Source organism: Raphanus sativus, chromosome 5 (assembly GCF_000801105.2).
Source record: "Raphanus sativus cultivar WK10039 chromosome 5, ASM80110v3, whole genome shotgun sequence".
In the NCBI taxonomy this organism is placed as follows: Eukaryota; Viridiplantae; Streptophyta; class Magnoliopsida; order Brassicales; family Brassicaceae; genus Raphanus; species Raphanus sativus.
Window position 1 is genome coordinate 4,946,928 of NC_079515.1, and position 16,568 is coordinate 4,963,495.

General features: G+C 37.6%; 4 protein-coding genes, 1 long non-coding RNA gene and 1 other non-coding gene across 6 annotated transcripts; 4 read left to right on the forward strand and 2 right to left on the reverse strand.

Moving 5' to 3' along the window:
- Positions 1-199: 199 nt before the first annotated feature.
- Positions 200-280, forward strand: TRNAL-AAG (transfer RNA leucine (anticodon AAG)). The gene has a single exon. It is a non-coding gene; the product is annotated as a tRNA-Leu (tRNA).
- A 580-nt stretch (positions 281-860) lies between these two features.
- LOC108860610 (uncharacterized) lies at positions 861-1,536 on the forward strand. Its single transcript, XM_057011186.1, has one exon. It carries the CDS (start codon positions 1,016-1,018, stop codon positions 1,346-1,348), a length of 333 nt encoding a protein of 110 aa, XP_056867166.1. The 5' UTR covers positions 861-1,015; the 3' UTR covers positions 1,349-1,536.
- Positions 1,537-2,860: 1,324 nt separating this feature from the next.
- On the reverse strand, positions 2,861-3,387 carry LOC108860087 (uncharacterized). Its single transcript, XM_018634000.2, has one exon. The coding sequence runs from the start codon at positions 3,268-3,270 to the stop codon at positions 3,058-3,060; it is 213 nt and encodes a 70-aa protein (XP_018489502.1). The 5' UTR covers positions 3,271-3,387; the 3' UTR covers positions 2,861-3,057.
- Positions 3,388-4,844: 1,457 nt separating this feature from the next.
- On the forward strand, positions 4,845-10,806 carry LOC108859088 (enhancer of mRNA-decapping protein 4). The gene is made up of 12 exons (XM_018632934.2): positions 4,845-5,660; positions 5,742-5,791; positions 5,886-6,042; positions 6,116-6,334; positions 6,562-6,690; positions 6,818-8,332; positions 8,515-8,871; positions 8,958-9,077; positions 9,187-9,357; positions 9,442-9,606; positions 9,998-10,117; positions 10,206-10,806. The coding sequence occupies exons 1-12, from the start codon at positions 4,995-4,997 to the stop codon at positions 10,503-10,505; spliced, it is 3,969 nt and encodes a 1,322-aa protein (XP_018488436.2). The 5' UTR covers positions 4,845-4,994; the 3' UTR covers positions 10,506-10,806.
- Positions 10,807-10,974: 168 nt separating this feature from the next.
- On the reverse strand, positions 10,975-11,881 carry LOC108859089 (chaperone protein dnaJ 11, chloroplastic). The gene has a single exon (XM_018632936.2). It carries the CDS (start codon positions 11,659-11,661, stop codon positions 11,188-11,190), a length of 474 nt encoding a protein of 157 aa, XP_018488438.2. The 5' UTR covers positions 11,662-11,881; the 3' UTR covers positions 10,975-11,187.
- Positions 11,882-14,803: 2,922 nt separating this feature from the next.
- On the forward strand, positions 14,804-16,519 carry LOC108859090 (uncharacterized). Its single transcript, XR_001950439.2, has 3 exons — positions 14,804-15,198; positions 15,318-16,091; positions 16,249-16,519. It is a non-coding gene; the product is annotated as an uncharacterized LOC108859090 (long non-coding RNA).
- The last annotated feature ends 49 nt before the right edge of the window (positions 16,520-16,568 follow it).

Genomic DNA, 16,568 nt, shown 5'->3' on the forward strand with positions numbered 1-16,568 from the left:
GGCCGGGAAAGCTAATGGCTGACCCTGAATGGTTAAGCTGTATATGGCACTGGCCACTGGCTAGACTCTGCACACATGGAAACAGTGTTGAAAAGTATGGTACAAGATAATGACAGAGGAGAGGCAGAGATTTGAGTATTTTATACCCTGACGACACTATTTATAGATTTCTTAATTATTAGAATACATGGCCAACAAAGTTGATATGGCCGAGTTGGTCTAAGGCGCCAGATTAAGGTTCTGGTCCGAAAGGGCGTGGGTTCAAATCCCACTGTCAACAATCATTTTTTACACGTGTCCGTACTTGTCTGTTTCTGTATCTGAATTTTGTTCTGTCTGATTATTGGATTTAGTTCTGATCTTTTTTTTAACTGAAGCTGAGTTCAATAAGCACTTTGGTCTACTGTTTGCGTAGGTTCTAGCTACATACTAGAAGTTTACCATAATTGTTGTAGTTTAAAAGGATTTAAAATCAACTTTATGCTTTGTATTATACCAAACAACATTAATGAGGATTTTGTTATCTACAATTTCTCATAAGAAGTTATAAAATTTGAGCTTAAATCACAAAAGTATCATCTTCTAAACACAGTACGTACATTTAAATGTAATGATAAAATATTTCTTTTTGTCAGACTACAGAAGAAAATCGATTGTGACTTGTGCGTTATAACAAATCTCGTTACTAGGAGAACCAAAATTACTTCCAATATACCAACATGGGAGATCGAGTTGGTTTTTTCATTTTTGTTAACAGAGAAGTTACACACCTAACAAGAGGCAACCATATGTTTACGGCGAAGAAAACTCTAATCTCGAATATTCAGAACCGCAAAAGAAACGGTATGTAGAAAACTCACTATATTTAGATACATTTCATTTACATCAACTTACTTCTTTGTATTTCTAAAGCTTTTTTTTTTCTCAGTTTCACAATTCCATCGTCGACTATTTTTAGAGGTTTCTCTATTTGTAACAAGGTATAGAGAAACAAAGAAGAAACAAAAAAATACAAATGGAAGGGAAAGAGAAAAAACAAGAAGCGAAGAGGACGATGACGATGAAGATCAACAAACTTAAGGAGACACCGCAAGAGATAAGCCAAGAAGACGTTAAAAGACAAGAAGCTTACAACATGTCTCCACGTGCACGTGGTGGTGGTGGTGGCCCGATGGGTATGGGGAAGTCATCGAGCGTGAGGCAAAACTGTTTATGCGCACCAACAACACACCCTGGCTCCTTCAGGTGCCGTTACCACCGTCGTAACTCTGCACTCGGAATGTCACGTGGCATATCTGTCCCGACTAACCTATCCATGTTGGGAGGAGGAGGTTCTCCTGAGTCATAAGGTCGTCGGTCTCATGATTAAAATAATTTGTAATGTATTTCTTTCTCGATTCAAAACCTCTACAGTGTGTTTGTGTGTATATAAAACCTAAGACAAGCTTGTGGTTTTCTTTTCTTTTACGTTCTTGTTTGTAAAGGATTTACTTTTCTTCAAAATACGAAAATGCATAACAAGTAGAGGTATATCTCTGACTCTAGGCCATGCAATGCAAACCACTATAATAAATTTACATAAAGTTGAGACCATCTAAAACAAATGTATTCCATTTGTAAAAGACTTGCTGCAATGTGTAAACCCACCTGTATTGAACTCGTTACCTCCTGCTATGAACAAGTACTTAGTATGGATTTGGGCTTCGGTGCTGTATGCAATTTACACTGTAGGTAACAAATGATTTTACTATTTGTTGGCATTAGTTAGAAAATATTCCAAGTTCAAGTTATGTACTATGATAACCAGTCCACTTTTTAGCACCGTTCCTGCCAACCTGATCAGCCGATAAAGCAAAAAAAAAAAAAAAACACTCCCTGCCGGAGTAGTTCTGAATTTAAGCAAGCACAAAGCAGACGGAGATAAACCATGATGATGAATGGTTACAATTGCAAGGCTTTCAAATAAAGAGTACCAAGACGTGAAGGGCACGGGCATTGGAAAGCATCATTAGTAAATCATCATCCTTGACACCGAAGGCACTTAATTTATCAGAGTTATCTGTTTTGGCTTCTACTCTTCTTTTTTTCTGGTATCTCTGTGGCTTCTGAAGTTGGCTTTCCTTTTCTTGCTATGCTAGTTAAAAACATATGGCTTTTGGAAAACCCGAAACTATCCCTGTATTGTTTTAATTTGGTTTAAAAATCACTCTTTATACCAGATTATACGAGAATACTTTTAGGGGGATGTATTCAATTTAGCATTTGATGTGATTTGATTTTTAATGGAGTTTTAGATGATTTTAATAAGTTGCAGAGATTTAGGTGATTTTTGTTAAACTACTCTAGAATATCACCTAAAACAATGGGATTTGAGTTTTATTTTTTTTAACTAAGAAACTCCACCCAAACACCCTAAAATCACCTCAAAACTTTAAAATCCCACAACTTAAAATATTTTCAATAACAGTGGATTTCAGAGTACTTTACGAAATGTCAAGTTCAATAACAGTGGATTTTAAATGAGTTTTTAAAATTCATGTTTGAATAACAGTGGATTTGTCATTTTAATACAAATCACCTGAAACTCTCAGTTGAATACACCCCCTTAGACTCATCGAGAATCTTAACTTTACCGTGGAAAAATATTAGAAGTATCATTGTTATTTTGTTATTTTATTACGGATTATTTTCCTAATAGGATTATGCTTAAGCATATCTTCTTGGGGTTATCTGAAATAAAGATGCTCAAAAGCTGCAAACTGCATTAACTTGAAAACAAGTGTGTAGCCTTACGTTACGTAATAGGATTTGTATTTTTTAATAGACAACATACTGGAAAGTTAATTAAGAAAACAATCAATCATAAGATGAAAACTAATTAAATCTGATGGTTAAACGAAAAAGGAATCAATCAATGTGAGCTATTGGAGAAAAAAAAGTAAAAACCTAAGAATCGATATATATATATGTATCCAAATTTGAATTAAAAAAAACAAACAAACGCTGCTGATTCGAATAAGAATTCATCATATCAGATGATCACACCACATCTAGTTATTAATTACCAGCGGGAGCTGTGAAACCGTAACCACGACGTCCAACTCCTCCTCCTCCTCCGCCGCAGCCGGATCTCGGATCGCACTCAAGATGGACGGACTGTTGAATCTTGTGGAAACCTTCCTTGAAAACTCCGAACCCGAATAGAAACCCTATAGCGATCACCACCAGAATCAAACACGTGCACAACATGCAAATCCGTCCGCAACACATCTCTTTTTTTTTTTCTCAGCTCTGATAATACAAGATCACAGAGATAATTTGTTTGTTGGCGAGAAACTTGGGGGATAGAGGATATATTTAGTGGGAGATATAAAGGCGAGTGGACGTTACCTTCTATTTATTGCCTTTGAAGCTACTCAAAATCCTCTAGATAAGCTCTGTTTACTCTTTTACTATATTGGAATTGGACCACGCGTTTAGGTCCACTAGTTGATTATGCGATTATATCAGTCCGTATGTAAAAGCTACATAACTTTAATTACTTTATAGAAATCCTAATAGTACAATCTCCAAAGCTAATATAAAACTTTACGTGCTACTTTCATTCTATGTAAAGGATATTGGCTTTTTCAAAAAGTTACGGGTCTTGTAAAGATATTTTAATTTGGAGCAAGAAGAACTACATGTGTTATTCTATTATAAGTGGTTGATTGATCTCTTTTCTTTTAATGTGCACCAATGGTTTATATTATTTTTCATCATTTTTATCATGAGAATCTCTATCTATATACTGCATGGACCATGGACAAGGAAAGCTTATATTAGAGAATGAGTCGGCCTTGATTACTATATAGTGAAATAAGAAGGCCCAATAAAAAGAAATAGGTCCCAGCCAAAACTGTTGCAACTGAGTAAGATGCTATATATACACGATTCTCACCCTTATTTTAGTCATCAGCTCAGTGTCACTAGATTTTAGTCATCAGCAATGGAGACGGAGAGCATGCGACATGAGAAATAGGATCACTAGTTTTTTTGTTTCTTCATGAGACATAGGATCACTAGTTTTTTAAGATTTGTTTTCTCTATTAAGTTTGGTTTATGTATTGCATTTCATTCATTTTTATTAAATCGACATCGACTTTTCATTCACTAACAAGAGAATACATAATTTCATTACACCAGCGGTTCGACCACACTTACATAGTGAGGTATCTAGTATCACATAGTATGAGTCATTTGGATGCTATGCTACCCAACATGAGACTCAGATGTACTTTCTTCCCAATGAAAACATGCCTTCCTCACGACTCAAGGAAAGCAGCCTCTTGAACCCCTACAATAGACCAAACCAGAGGACAACACTTGAAAATCCAAGAGAGACAGAAGAACGTGAGACCAGAATCTTGACTAGCTCACTGCATTGGGCTTCACATAATAGGATTGACAAATCCGGCCCAATACTTTTTCAACTTGCGGTCCAGTTCATTCATCCTTTAAATGTAAAATCTAGCTGCTTCTACATCTATTGTATTGTTGAGAAGATTTACTGTGGACGTGTTGATTTTATAGAAAAAAAATTATTTGAAGCAAGCCAAAGGAGTTGTTCATCTTCCTCGTACAACTGATGGAATGGAATCATAAAATATACATTATTAGGTATACGGATAAGTTTGAAACAATCAATTTGGTTCAGATGCACCGGAGCTGTAAAACCCAGCAGGGGAACCCAGAAGACTGATTCAGGCTAACGTGGGCTGGTCCATTAAAAGAAACAAGGCCCATTAATGGAAACAAAACCGCCCGGATTAAATATGAATTTATACCGAAAAAGATCAACTTATCGATTCATTAAACTAAATCAACATAAAGTTTTAAGTCTCCGAAATTTCGCTTCCTCTTCTCACTATCAAGTCGTCATCGTCCGAGTCTTTCTCATCGATTGATTTCGCAAACCCTAGCTTTCGTTGATCCGAGATCTAACCCTAATCTCCATGGCGTCTTCACCTGGTAACACTAACCCTAACAATCCTCCACCGAGCCCTTTCCCGACGCCGCCGGCGTCTTACCCTCCCCCCATAGGTCCGTTCCTTCACAACCAGTACAATCATCATCAGCAGCAGCCCTACGCTCCTCCTCCTCCGCCGCAACAACAACAGCAAGAGGTCGTGCCTTCCTCCGCGACTAACCACCTCCAACAACAGAGATCACTCCCTTTCCCCTCGCCGCCTCTTAATCTCCAGTCGCCTCGCACCAATCACAATCCCGGAACGCACATCCTGGCTCTCCTCAACAATAATAGCAACGGCGGTGGAGGAGGCGCCACCGTGGCCAGCCAAGATCCGCCGAATCAGCTGAATCAGAACGAGATCCGGTCGTTTCCTTCGGGTCCTCTTCGTGTCCCGAGCTGCAAGCTTCCCAGGGGAAGAAGATTGAGCGGGGAGCACGCGGCGTACGATGTTGACGTCAGATTACACGGAGAGATTCAGCCTCAGCTAGAGGTGACTCCGATTACTAAATACGGGTCGGATCCTCAGCTGGTAGTGGGACGCCAGATCGCGGTGAACAAGATCTACATTTGCTATGGATTGAAAGGAGGAAACATTCGTGTTCTCAATATTAACACCGCACTTAGAGCTTTGTTCCGAGGCCATTCTCAGGTCCCTTTTTTATTTAAATGTTCAATCTTTCCATTAAGTATAGAATATGGTTTAACAATATGTTTGTATATGTGTGTACAGAGAGTGACAGATATGGCCTTCTTTGCCCAGGATGTCCATCTCTTGGCTAGGTACTCTTCTTTGTGATTCTTTTTTTTTTTTTTTAATTTACGCCTTGTATTCTCCTTAGGCCTTTACCGTTTCATTCCTGTTTCTCCAAAACAGCGTAAGCTTGGATGGGAAGGTTTTCGTGTGGAAGATATCTGAAGGGTCTGAGGGAGAAGATGATCCCCAGATTACTGGAAAGATTGCTCTTGCTCTTCAGATACTTGGTCATGAAGACACCAAGCATCCACGTGTTTGTTGGCATTCTCATAAACAGGTATGGAATAACATTTTCTTCCTTTGACAAATTGTTTTATATACTTCTGATTGCTTGAAATAATTTTTTTCAGGAAATTTTGGTGGTTTCAATTGGTAAACACGTTCTCCTGATTGATACTACTAAAGTTGGCAGAGGTGAAGTCTTCTCGGCTGAGGCTCCTATTCAGTGCCACCTTGATAAATTGATTGACGGTGTAAAGATTGTTGGCAAGCACGATGGAGAGGTTACAGATTTATCCATGTGCCAATGGATGATCACACGCCTCGTTTCCTCTTCCGTTGATGGCACGGTTTGTATTTGTTTTTCTTTTTCATTCTACTTCACTAGAGTTTGCTATTTCTATCGTTTTTGTTCTTAAAGATGACTTTATCTAAAAGTTTAAAGTGATTACACATAATATTGGAATGGTGAACTTAATTTGGAACCCGTCGGCCTTTTTAGCCTTTTTATGCTAGTGCAGTAGCTAGTGTTTTAGTCTGCGTTTCTTACTCTTTTCTTTCCTCATAATACCAACAGGTTAAGATTTGGCAAGATTTCAAGGCACAGCCAGTTGCAGTTCTGAAACCTCATGATGGCCATCCGGTCAATTCGGCAACATTTGTGACATCCCCTGAGAGATCTGATCACGTCATACTCATTACTGGGGTATTCTTTTGAATCAGTATTTCCGGCTTTTTCTGAGCCTTACCTGTGCTGTGTTGACTTTACATTGTATACCGTAGTGTATCTTTCTGCTTAGTTGCTAACTCTGTCTGTGTTTCCATGTTTGCAGGGTCCTCTTAATCGAGAGATGAAGATTTGGATCCCATCTGGAGAAGAAGGGTGGCTCCTACCAGCTGATTCTGAGTCATGGAATTGCACTCAGATACTGGATTTGAAAAGTTCAATTGAGCCACGAGTGGAGGAGGCGTTTTTCAACCAAGTCATAGCATTATCTGAAGCAGGCCTCCTCTTGCTTGCAAATGCGAAAAGGAACGCCATATATGCTGTGCATTTGGACTATGGCTCATCTCCAGCTGATACAAGGATGGACTACTTGTCTGAGTTTACTGTCACTATGCCGATATTGAGTTTTGTAGGGACAAATGATCCTCCAGAAGAACCTATGGTTAAGGTTTATTGTGTGCAGACGCAAGCAATCCAGCAGTATACATTAGACTTATGCTTGTGCTTGCCTCCGCCTACAGAGGAGAATGTGGGTTTGGAGAAGTCAGATTCTAGTGTTTCGCGGCAGGCAAATCTGGCTGAAGGCATGTCAAAATCATCTGGAATGAAGCTTACAGATTTACCTTCAGTTGATTCAGTTCCTAAGCCATCTATTTTAGTGAATAGACCGAAAGGTGCTATTACTTCGAGTTATCCGGCTGGTTCTGCACCTGGGGAGACGTCAGCACCGGTAACTGTTCCATCCAGCGGTGAGCCTAGAACTTCTGGGCTGCTTTCTGACACCAGTGCTACTGGGTCGGCATATGCTACTTCACCTCAGCTTCCTCCAAGTCCCAGACTATCAAGTAAACTTTCTGGCTATCAGACTCCTGTAGATGTTATTGAGCCAATACTACCACCTCATCAACTCGGTGGCCAAGGGCCTTCTGAATATTCTGTTGCTGTTGGAGAAAAAAAATTTGAAGAAAGCTCAAGAAGCAAGGACAAAGATGTTACACCTGATGATGATGTGTCTGGGATGCGAAACCCACAAGCTTTCTTCAAGCACCCTACTCATCTTGTAACTCCTTCGGAGTTTTTGATGCGCGTGTCATCCACTGAAGGCTCCATTACTACCGAAGAGAAAAGGGATAGGGATGCAAATATCCAGGATGTGAATATTGATTCAAGAGACACAGAAGTTGAGGTAAAAGAAGTAGGTGAATCAAGTTCGACGCAGAATGGGGAAATCAATTACAATGACGAAACTGAGCATCGCACTTCAGTGAATAAAGAAAAAATCTTTTACTCACAGACTTCGAATCTCAGCACTGAGATGGCAAGAGACTGTTATCCTAGTACAGAGTCTGGGGAATCAAAAGCTTTTGAACAGTCTGTACAAGCTGGGGATAATCTTGACTCCAGAGATGTGTCTGGAAAGCTTCCTGAGACGGTTTCATCTATTGGGCTTTCACAGTCAGCCGCTACAAATAGCAAAGGGAAGAAACAGAAGTCCAAAATCTCACAGGGTCCCGGATTGTCATCTACATCCTCAAATGTTGCTAATCTGGCTGATATCTACAATGAGCAAACTCAGAGCTCAAGCCAACCTATCTTAGCTTTCCAAGAAACAATGAATCAGGTGACATTTTTTACCTTGAAATTGAGAAGTACCCTATTGCTTGACGTGGCCTTACTTCGATTTGGCATATAATATGTTCCTTTGTAGCAATCGTAAGAGATTGTAATTTGTATGAAAGTTGCATTTCTCGATGATAGGTTATTGTTAAATATTTGTTGACTTTGGACATTATTCCCTTGCAGATAATGGTTTCACAGAAGGAGATACCGAGACAACTCTCCAATGCTGTCAATGGCTCTGTCGCTAAAGAAGGTAAAAGACTAGAAGTGGCTTTAGGGCGAATGATTGAGAGATCCTGCAAGTCAAATGCGGATGCTCTTTGGGCCCGCTTACAAGAGGAGATCGTTAAGAATGAAAAGGCAATGCGGGACCATTCACAGCAAATTGTGAATGCAGTGACAAACTTCGTGAGCAAAGAGTTAAACGCAATGTGTGAAAAAACGATAAAGGAGTTTGCTACAATTGTTCCAGCCATAGCTCGTGCATTAGTTCCAGCTATTGAAAAAACTGTAACTTCTTCAATCACGGAATCCTTCCAGGTTCGAATTTTACCTCTTACTCGTTCTGATTTCTCTCTGTATAGTTGTATTGTTGAAAAAGAGTGCTTTTTCTTTATTTTTTACAGAGGGCACTTAGTGACAAAGCAGTCAATCATCTTGACAAATCTGTTAATTCAAAGCTTGAGGCGACCATAATGAAGCAATTTCAAACCCAGTTTCAGACATCTGGCAGGCAAGCCCTCCAGGTAAATTGGAATTGACCATGTTTTACAATTACTTATGTAGCGTACTGGAAGTCTTATAGCTCGCGAAAACGGATTGACCTCTTATATTTCTGCCATTTATAATTTTCAGGAAGCTCTTAGGTCGGGGCTGGAGGCTTCAGTCATACCTTCCTTCGAGAGGTCATGCAAGACCATGTTTGAGCAAGTAGACACAGCCTTCCAGAAAGGGATGGCCGAGCACACAAACGCAGCCCAGCAAAGGTTTGACGGTGGGCACTCCCCGCTTGCTCATACATTAAAGGTATGGTGGAAAATCATCTTTCTTCGACCAGTATTATGGTTGCAAAACCGAAACAGCTTTCTGAAGTTGTTGCACGAATTACAGGAAACCATTACCTCTGCGACGTCAGTTACTCAAGCCTTGAGCCGTGAATTAGCGGAGAGCCAAAGGAATCGCTTAGCTCTCGCAGCTGCTGGAGCAAATTCTAGTGGATCAAACGCCTTGGTTTCTCAACGAAGTAGTGGACCTTTGGGTGCTATTCTTGAAAAGGTTGTCACATCTCTGGAACTAAGAACTATGAATGTCATAAGCCTTGTATTAGTCTACTGCAGGAGCATTGTAATCACCCTAGGTAGCTTGTCGTTAATTGTAGCTGCTTGCTCAGCTATCATAGTTTATTCTGGTCAGCGAGACAGCTACCAAAGGAAATTTAGGTAGAAGTACATATAAAATTGGTCTAGGACCTTACTTTGGGCTTAGGAGAGGAGTGGTTAGAGTTCTCACCCTCTTTGGTACTTTTCTTTATTCTCTGTTCTTTGTTGTCTCTTATGATTGGAGCCAGAGAGTGAATGAAGAAAGAATCATTTAGGATTCTTAGAAGAATCCCAAGTTGATATCTTTCTCTGAGTTTTAATAATCGCAACATCTATATTCCTTTCAGGTTGAAGCAGACCCAATAGCAGAACTATCCAGGTTGATATCCGAACGCAAATACGAGGAATCTTTTACGTCAGCTTTACAAAGAAGCGATGTCTCCATAGTATCATGGCTTTGCTCACAGGTGAAATTTTGGTTTTGCGCAATTTAACATCTCTCATTATCATCAGTGTTACACAAGATCCCATGACATTGGTTTTTTGCCAATTCAGGTGGATCTGCGTGGACTATTGGCGATGAATCCACTTCCTCTGAGCCAAGGCGTACTTCTGTCTTTGCTGCAGCAGCTAGCCTGCGACATCAGCAAGGACACGTCCCGTAAGCTTGCGTGGATGACTGATGTGGTTACAGCAATTAACCCATCAGACCCGATGGTAGCGGCCCACGGTCGGCCAATCTTTGAGCAAGTGTATCAGATTCTGCACCACCACCGCAACGTACCAGGCAGCGACGTCTCTGCCACAAGACTTATAATGCATGTGATAAACTCCATGCTTATGGCCTGCAAATGATCCTCTCACGCTTTTGTTCGCTGCTTATATTTAAAAAAAAAACACAGGAACACCAACATCATCTACTCGCGTCTGTGTTCTACCTTTGTCGGATTTTTGATCATCTTTTCATTTTTGATTTGAATTTTGCATTTTTCCCTTTTCATCAATTTTCTTTTTAAATGTAAAATCTGGTTGTTTCATATGCGTTGCCTATATTTCCCCAAGTTGATCTTATGTAAAAGAACGGGAAACAAATGTTTGGAGTTTTTCATTCAAAAGACACAGGCACGTATTTGCTTATGTGTTCTGTTCTTTACAATGTGTATGTGTTAACAAATTATTTTCCTGTTCTTTACAGTGTGTGTCGGTGTTAGCAATATTCCATTAAAAATATCTAAAATGATTTCCTGAATTAAATTTGAAATTAAATTATCAATACTATGATTATTATGTTCTAATTAAATAAAAAAGTTATGATGTGATCTAATTAATCGACAGCAAAATTCACAACTTGAAGCGAAAATAATATACACGTCTGTTATAACATTGATAAAAGGCTGATAAAACATATTTTCCCCCTTAATTTTCCAAAGATATGACAAAGGAAAACAAAAAAAAAGTAATCAAAGGGGGAAAATGAAGTAAAAAAATGCCCTTTTACTCGCTGCAAAATCATCGGAAACCCCTAAAAAACGCTAAATCACCAACACTGATCCGTCTCCCATCTCCGTGTCGCTGCGTACACCCGACCCATAGCTCCAGCTTGGACCCGTCTCCGCCGTGATACCAGCGTCGAATCGTATATCGCTCTCGTTGTCGGATCCGCCAGCGTAGCGTAAGCTCTGTGGATCTCCATGAAATCTCGTCCGTCCGATTCCGACGCATCCGGATGGCACACCTTCGCTAAGCTCCTGTACGCCGTCTTTATCTCCGTCAACGACGCCGTTTCGTTTACTTTAAGCAGCTCGTAGAGGCTCGACACTCGCCGGCGAACGGTGGATTCGGTTACAGCTGGCTCGGCGTTTAGCGTCTGCGTGTATGCCCTAAACGACGTAGCTCTGGAGGGAAACCGGGCGTTTCGGTTGCGGGATTTGACTGTCTTGGGATGAGAGAGGACGTGTGCCGGCGATAATCGAAGGGAGTTACCGGTGGAAGAAACTAAAATTCCGGACATTTACGTAATTAAATTAAAAACAGAGGAGCAAATACTAAAGAAAAATGAATTTTTTTTGAAAGAAGCGAAGCAGAGAGAGGACGAGAGATATGAATCACAAGGAGAGAGGGATCGAGATGTGATCTTTATTTATAGAGGATAGCTCAAAGGTGAAAAGTTTTTGTGTGATTTGGTAATTTTAGAATATTTTCATCACTATTTTCCTGATAATATTTAACTGTTTAAAAATTGTTCATTATTCGATATCTTACAAGGTTTTAGAATCCGGGTATGTTCATTCTAGCTGTTATTCAAAAGTTGAGAAACGTCAACAAAAAAAAAGTATATAGAAATAGATAAATTAAATACTAATTTAACTTTCTAAGCTGATTAGTAAAACCTACTATTCAATTTTATACTATTAAATAATAAGTCATCGGTTAAATATGGTAATTAGAAAGGAGCCAACATCAAGGAAAAAAGACAGGTAAAGCCTGTGGGAGTGACGGGCAGTCACCAATTTTCTGAAAATTCTATGAAACGCTGACGTGTCATCTAGTACAATAGATTGGCTTTCTAGAATCTCTTTATCGGCTCGGCTCTAGGAATAAGCGTTTTATCCAAAAAAGTCCAAATATTCATAAGTTTTAGAAGTAAAACAAATATTAAACATCAATTTCATTAAAAACAAAGTAAATCACAAATACTAAAAATTTAAGAGCCAAATATTCGATTTGCTCTGATTTTTACACAAACATAAGTATATATACAATTAAATATAGAGGTTTAAATGTATAATTTTATATAAATACTATTTTAATATATAAATTTATTAGTTTTATTTATAGAACTCCTTATAGAAATAGTAGATTAAAGGAATCTTTATAAAAACTATAATTCTTCTAAAGTTTTTTTTGTTTTATAATAATATTTAATTAATTTTTAAAATTATGAAACATATAGTTCACTAATATTTATTTATATTTTATATTATGTTAAATATATTTTGTAAGATAAACTTGGATGGTATTTTCTAAATTTATTTGTATTGAGAATAATGAATAATATATCCATAAATATTTGTAAATATCTGTAATTTTTTGGTATTCGTATTTTTCTTAAACAAAATAAATAAAAATTTCGGATATCTTTAAAATACGAATCAAATCTCAAATTCTAAAAATTATGATAGTATTCAATTAGCGCCCATAGTTACTCCGCTGAGTCTTACTTAATCAGCTGACTAAGACTGAAATGATGACATTTCAAATTGATAAAGCCGAATTAAAAACAAAATTAGACTAGATAATTTTCTGGAATTACATGTTTAATGACATTAAACAAGTCATTAAATTAAAGGATGTGTTTCTTGAACAGTCAACTATAGCCATTAATTTAAATCTAGCGATAGTGTTTATATAATATATAGTAGTACCCATGATATAGTACTATCAAATGTTTAACAATTTTTTAAAAAATTAGTAAACTTTTTTTTTTCTTTTAGACTGCTATATAATTATCTATTTTAATTAATAAACTTTGTTCCAACGTAAAAGTGTGGTTCTAGAAGAGATCGTGTCCAGCGAACCAACGGCTTAGAATTAAAAAACAGCAATAAAGTATCTTTACAACCAAGAAAAATAAACGGAACCAAAAAATATCAACGCTTTCTAGAAGCTTTTCTTTTGTCTTTGTTATCTACATAATTTTTTCGTTTATAAATCTATTTATTGTTGGATTAGTGTACAGAAAAATAGACAAGAGTGTTACATTAAAGGAATCATCTTAGGCCACCAAGATGGATAGGACTTCTAGAAGATAACGAACCCAACAACGCTCCTTGTTGTGTGTTTTGTTTGAACTTTGAACGATGGATGAGTCCAACCATTTTATGAGAAAAAGAAAACAGAAATCAAAGTAGTTACGGCTTGTGTAATATATGGTTGATACTAATCGGCAGAGATTAATTATTTTATCCCTTGGACGGTGGGAATTTCACTTAGTTATTTTAGTTTTTTTTATCATGAATGACTCTGACTCGCAGTAAACAAAGCTTCCAGACTCTGGTTAATAATGGTAATAATAAGCAATCATTTCAGTAGTGCATGTAGTGGATGGGTGATTGGGTGGATTTCAACTTTGTTAGTTTATTTTATGATGATTATTAGGCCTGGGCGCGGATCGGATATTCGGGTTTTTAAAGGTATTTGTGATTTGCTTCGAATGTTACGGATATCTGATTTTTCGATTTGCTTTGCTTCGGAAAAATACGGATATTCGGAAAAACGGATATCCGGAAAATAAATAGATATTTGCGGATATTCGCGGATACTTACGGATCATCTCATTTGTTTTGATTAATACAAATAATTTTAAAAATTTGATACAAATTTGTTTTGTAAAATATATTTTTGCATGGTATAAAAGATAAAAATTAAAAGAAGTAGTGAATCTTCATATTTTGTAAATTTTTAAACTTAGTTAAAATTATAATAACACAAAACTTAAGAAAAAATTTTAATTGTCATAAATATTTTCTCTTCCTTTTATGTAATACTTTTATATAAGTAAAATTATATAATTTTATACATTTAAAACTTTAAATATAATCAAAATATACATGTATTTATATATTGACGGATCGGATCGGATATTCGCTTCCCAAAATTTTAATATTTGTGATTTGCTTCGATTTTGACGGATATTGAATTTTAGTATTTGCTTTGCTTCGAAAGCTTACGGATATTCGGAATTTTCGGATCGAATAGCAACGGATAACGAATCGAATCAAATTTAACGGATAAAATGCCCAGCCCTAATGATGAGTGACTAGCAACAGTTAACGTTTATACTTTTCTACAAAAAGTAGTAAAATGATTAATTAAGGTTTGATTACAATGGTGCTTTGGGTGGGGACTACTGGTACTTGGTGGGGGAGTCATGTTGTGTGTGCACTCCAAGTTCCACAGACGCTGATTCTTCTTTTGCTTGTGTCCTTATTTTTTTCAATATGCAAATTAACAACACATCGATTTTGTGTTAGTAATTGATATCTAATCATCTTTGAAAAAAGTTGTCACCAAAAAGCACCACCATAGAAAATAGACCACATATCCACAGCCACAGGTAACCAATGCTAAAATTTTTTTTGTTTAGATAAATTAATATATCTTTATTATAGTACGTAGATAATTTGTTGGCTATACATCAGCTTTAGGGGTGTTCGGTTTTCTAAAACCAAACTTAATCAAAATAGAAAAAATGGTTTTGATTTGATAGTATAGAATATACGGAATGCATGTTATTTTTAAGAAACCAAGGTGTATGAATATGGTTTGAAGCACACGATCGAATGTATGTCACTCCTAAACGCTACTACATTCGGGAATATTACAGCACTGATCATATAGGATTTTCTCGCTTGAGAAAAGTGGGATGATACGTGTTATTCAGCTGACATTACTAGGATCCATTCTGTCTAACATGCTGCTTGTACTTGGCTGCGCTTTCTTCTCCGGTGGTCTAGTGTTTTACCAGAAAGACCAAGTCTTTGACAAAGTAAATCCACTTCTTCATTCTATTCGCTTGTGTCGTTTTTTGTATTTTTGCTTTTCTTTATCGTTTTTTCTGCATCCAGGGAATTGTGGTTGTGAATTAATGATTGCTTTTGATGGCAGTCATGGGGATAGTCTTCCCGGCTGTTCTTCACTACATGCAAAGTACTGAGGTTCATGCTGGATCATCAGAGATGGCCCTGTCAAGGTTCACCAGTTGCATTATGCTTATAAGCCTACGCCGCTTACCTCTTCTTCCAGTCTAATTCTTATAGCCCTCTTGAAGAGGTTTGTTGCTTTAAGACAAGACTGTCCATTCTTATAGCTCTACGTGCTGTGAATTCTAGGAAACAGGAACACATCGCAAGATCCGAAGATCTCCAAGTAGGAAGCTATCATATGGCTCTCAATCTTGACTTTATTCTCAGTTTGCCTTGAGACATGGTTGAACTTTATTTGACCTCAACAGGATCTGTCCTTGGGAGTGGCTATTGGCTCCTCTCTCCATATTTCCATTCGTGCTATGTAACATGAACACATCGCAAGAGCAGTGTATCATCTTTGGCCAACAAGAGGCTTGTTTATTAATCTCTGTTGCTGGTTGTATATGGCTAGGTCCCGTTCTGCGTGGTGATTGGATGTATGATGTGTGAACAGATGGACTTGAACTTCCAGCTTTTTGAGACAGCGATGCTGTTCATCACCGTTATAGTAGTAGCTTTTTTTTCTTCTCCTGGTGGGGTAAAGAAGTCCACCTTATAGGGATGATAATGGTAAATAGAAAACTAATAAGTGATGATGATCGATCTGTATGTAACACACAGGAAGGGACATCGAATTCTCTTTGTTATTTGATAGTAGCTGCCAGTTTCTCTGTACACGAAGATCCTTATGAAGGTTAGTTGGTTGGTTCATTTTTAATACCTGAAACGAGTTTCTTTGCAGTTTTCCTCACAGAGAACTGCTTTACATTTAACACTACCGGTCTGATGAACTTTTTTCATATTGCTCTGTGGTTACTTTTTGGTTGGATGCAATATAAATCCCATGGAAGAGAGAGTCTGGTGTGAAGCAAGGTGGGTCTTAACTAAAAGCTAATGATCTCATGAACTTATTAAGAAGATGTAGATCTGATTCTAATGTGGTTTGTTTCCATAAACTTGAATCAAGTTAAACGTTTTGGAAGTTATGTTGGAGCAAATAAGGTTTATTCCTTTTGGCTTTTCTTCCCACAGATTTTTTTTTAATATTCTAAGTGGCTTTTTAGAAGGTTACAAGTTTTGTTACTTTACAATGTTCTTATGAAAAGATTGGAAATTGATTCTCTTGTGTCATTTGTAATTCTCCACTTTTTAATCAGTAAAGATTATACAG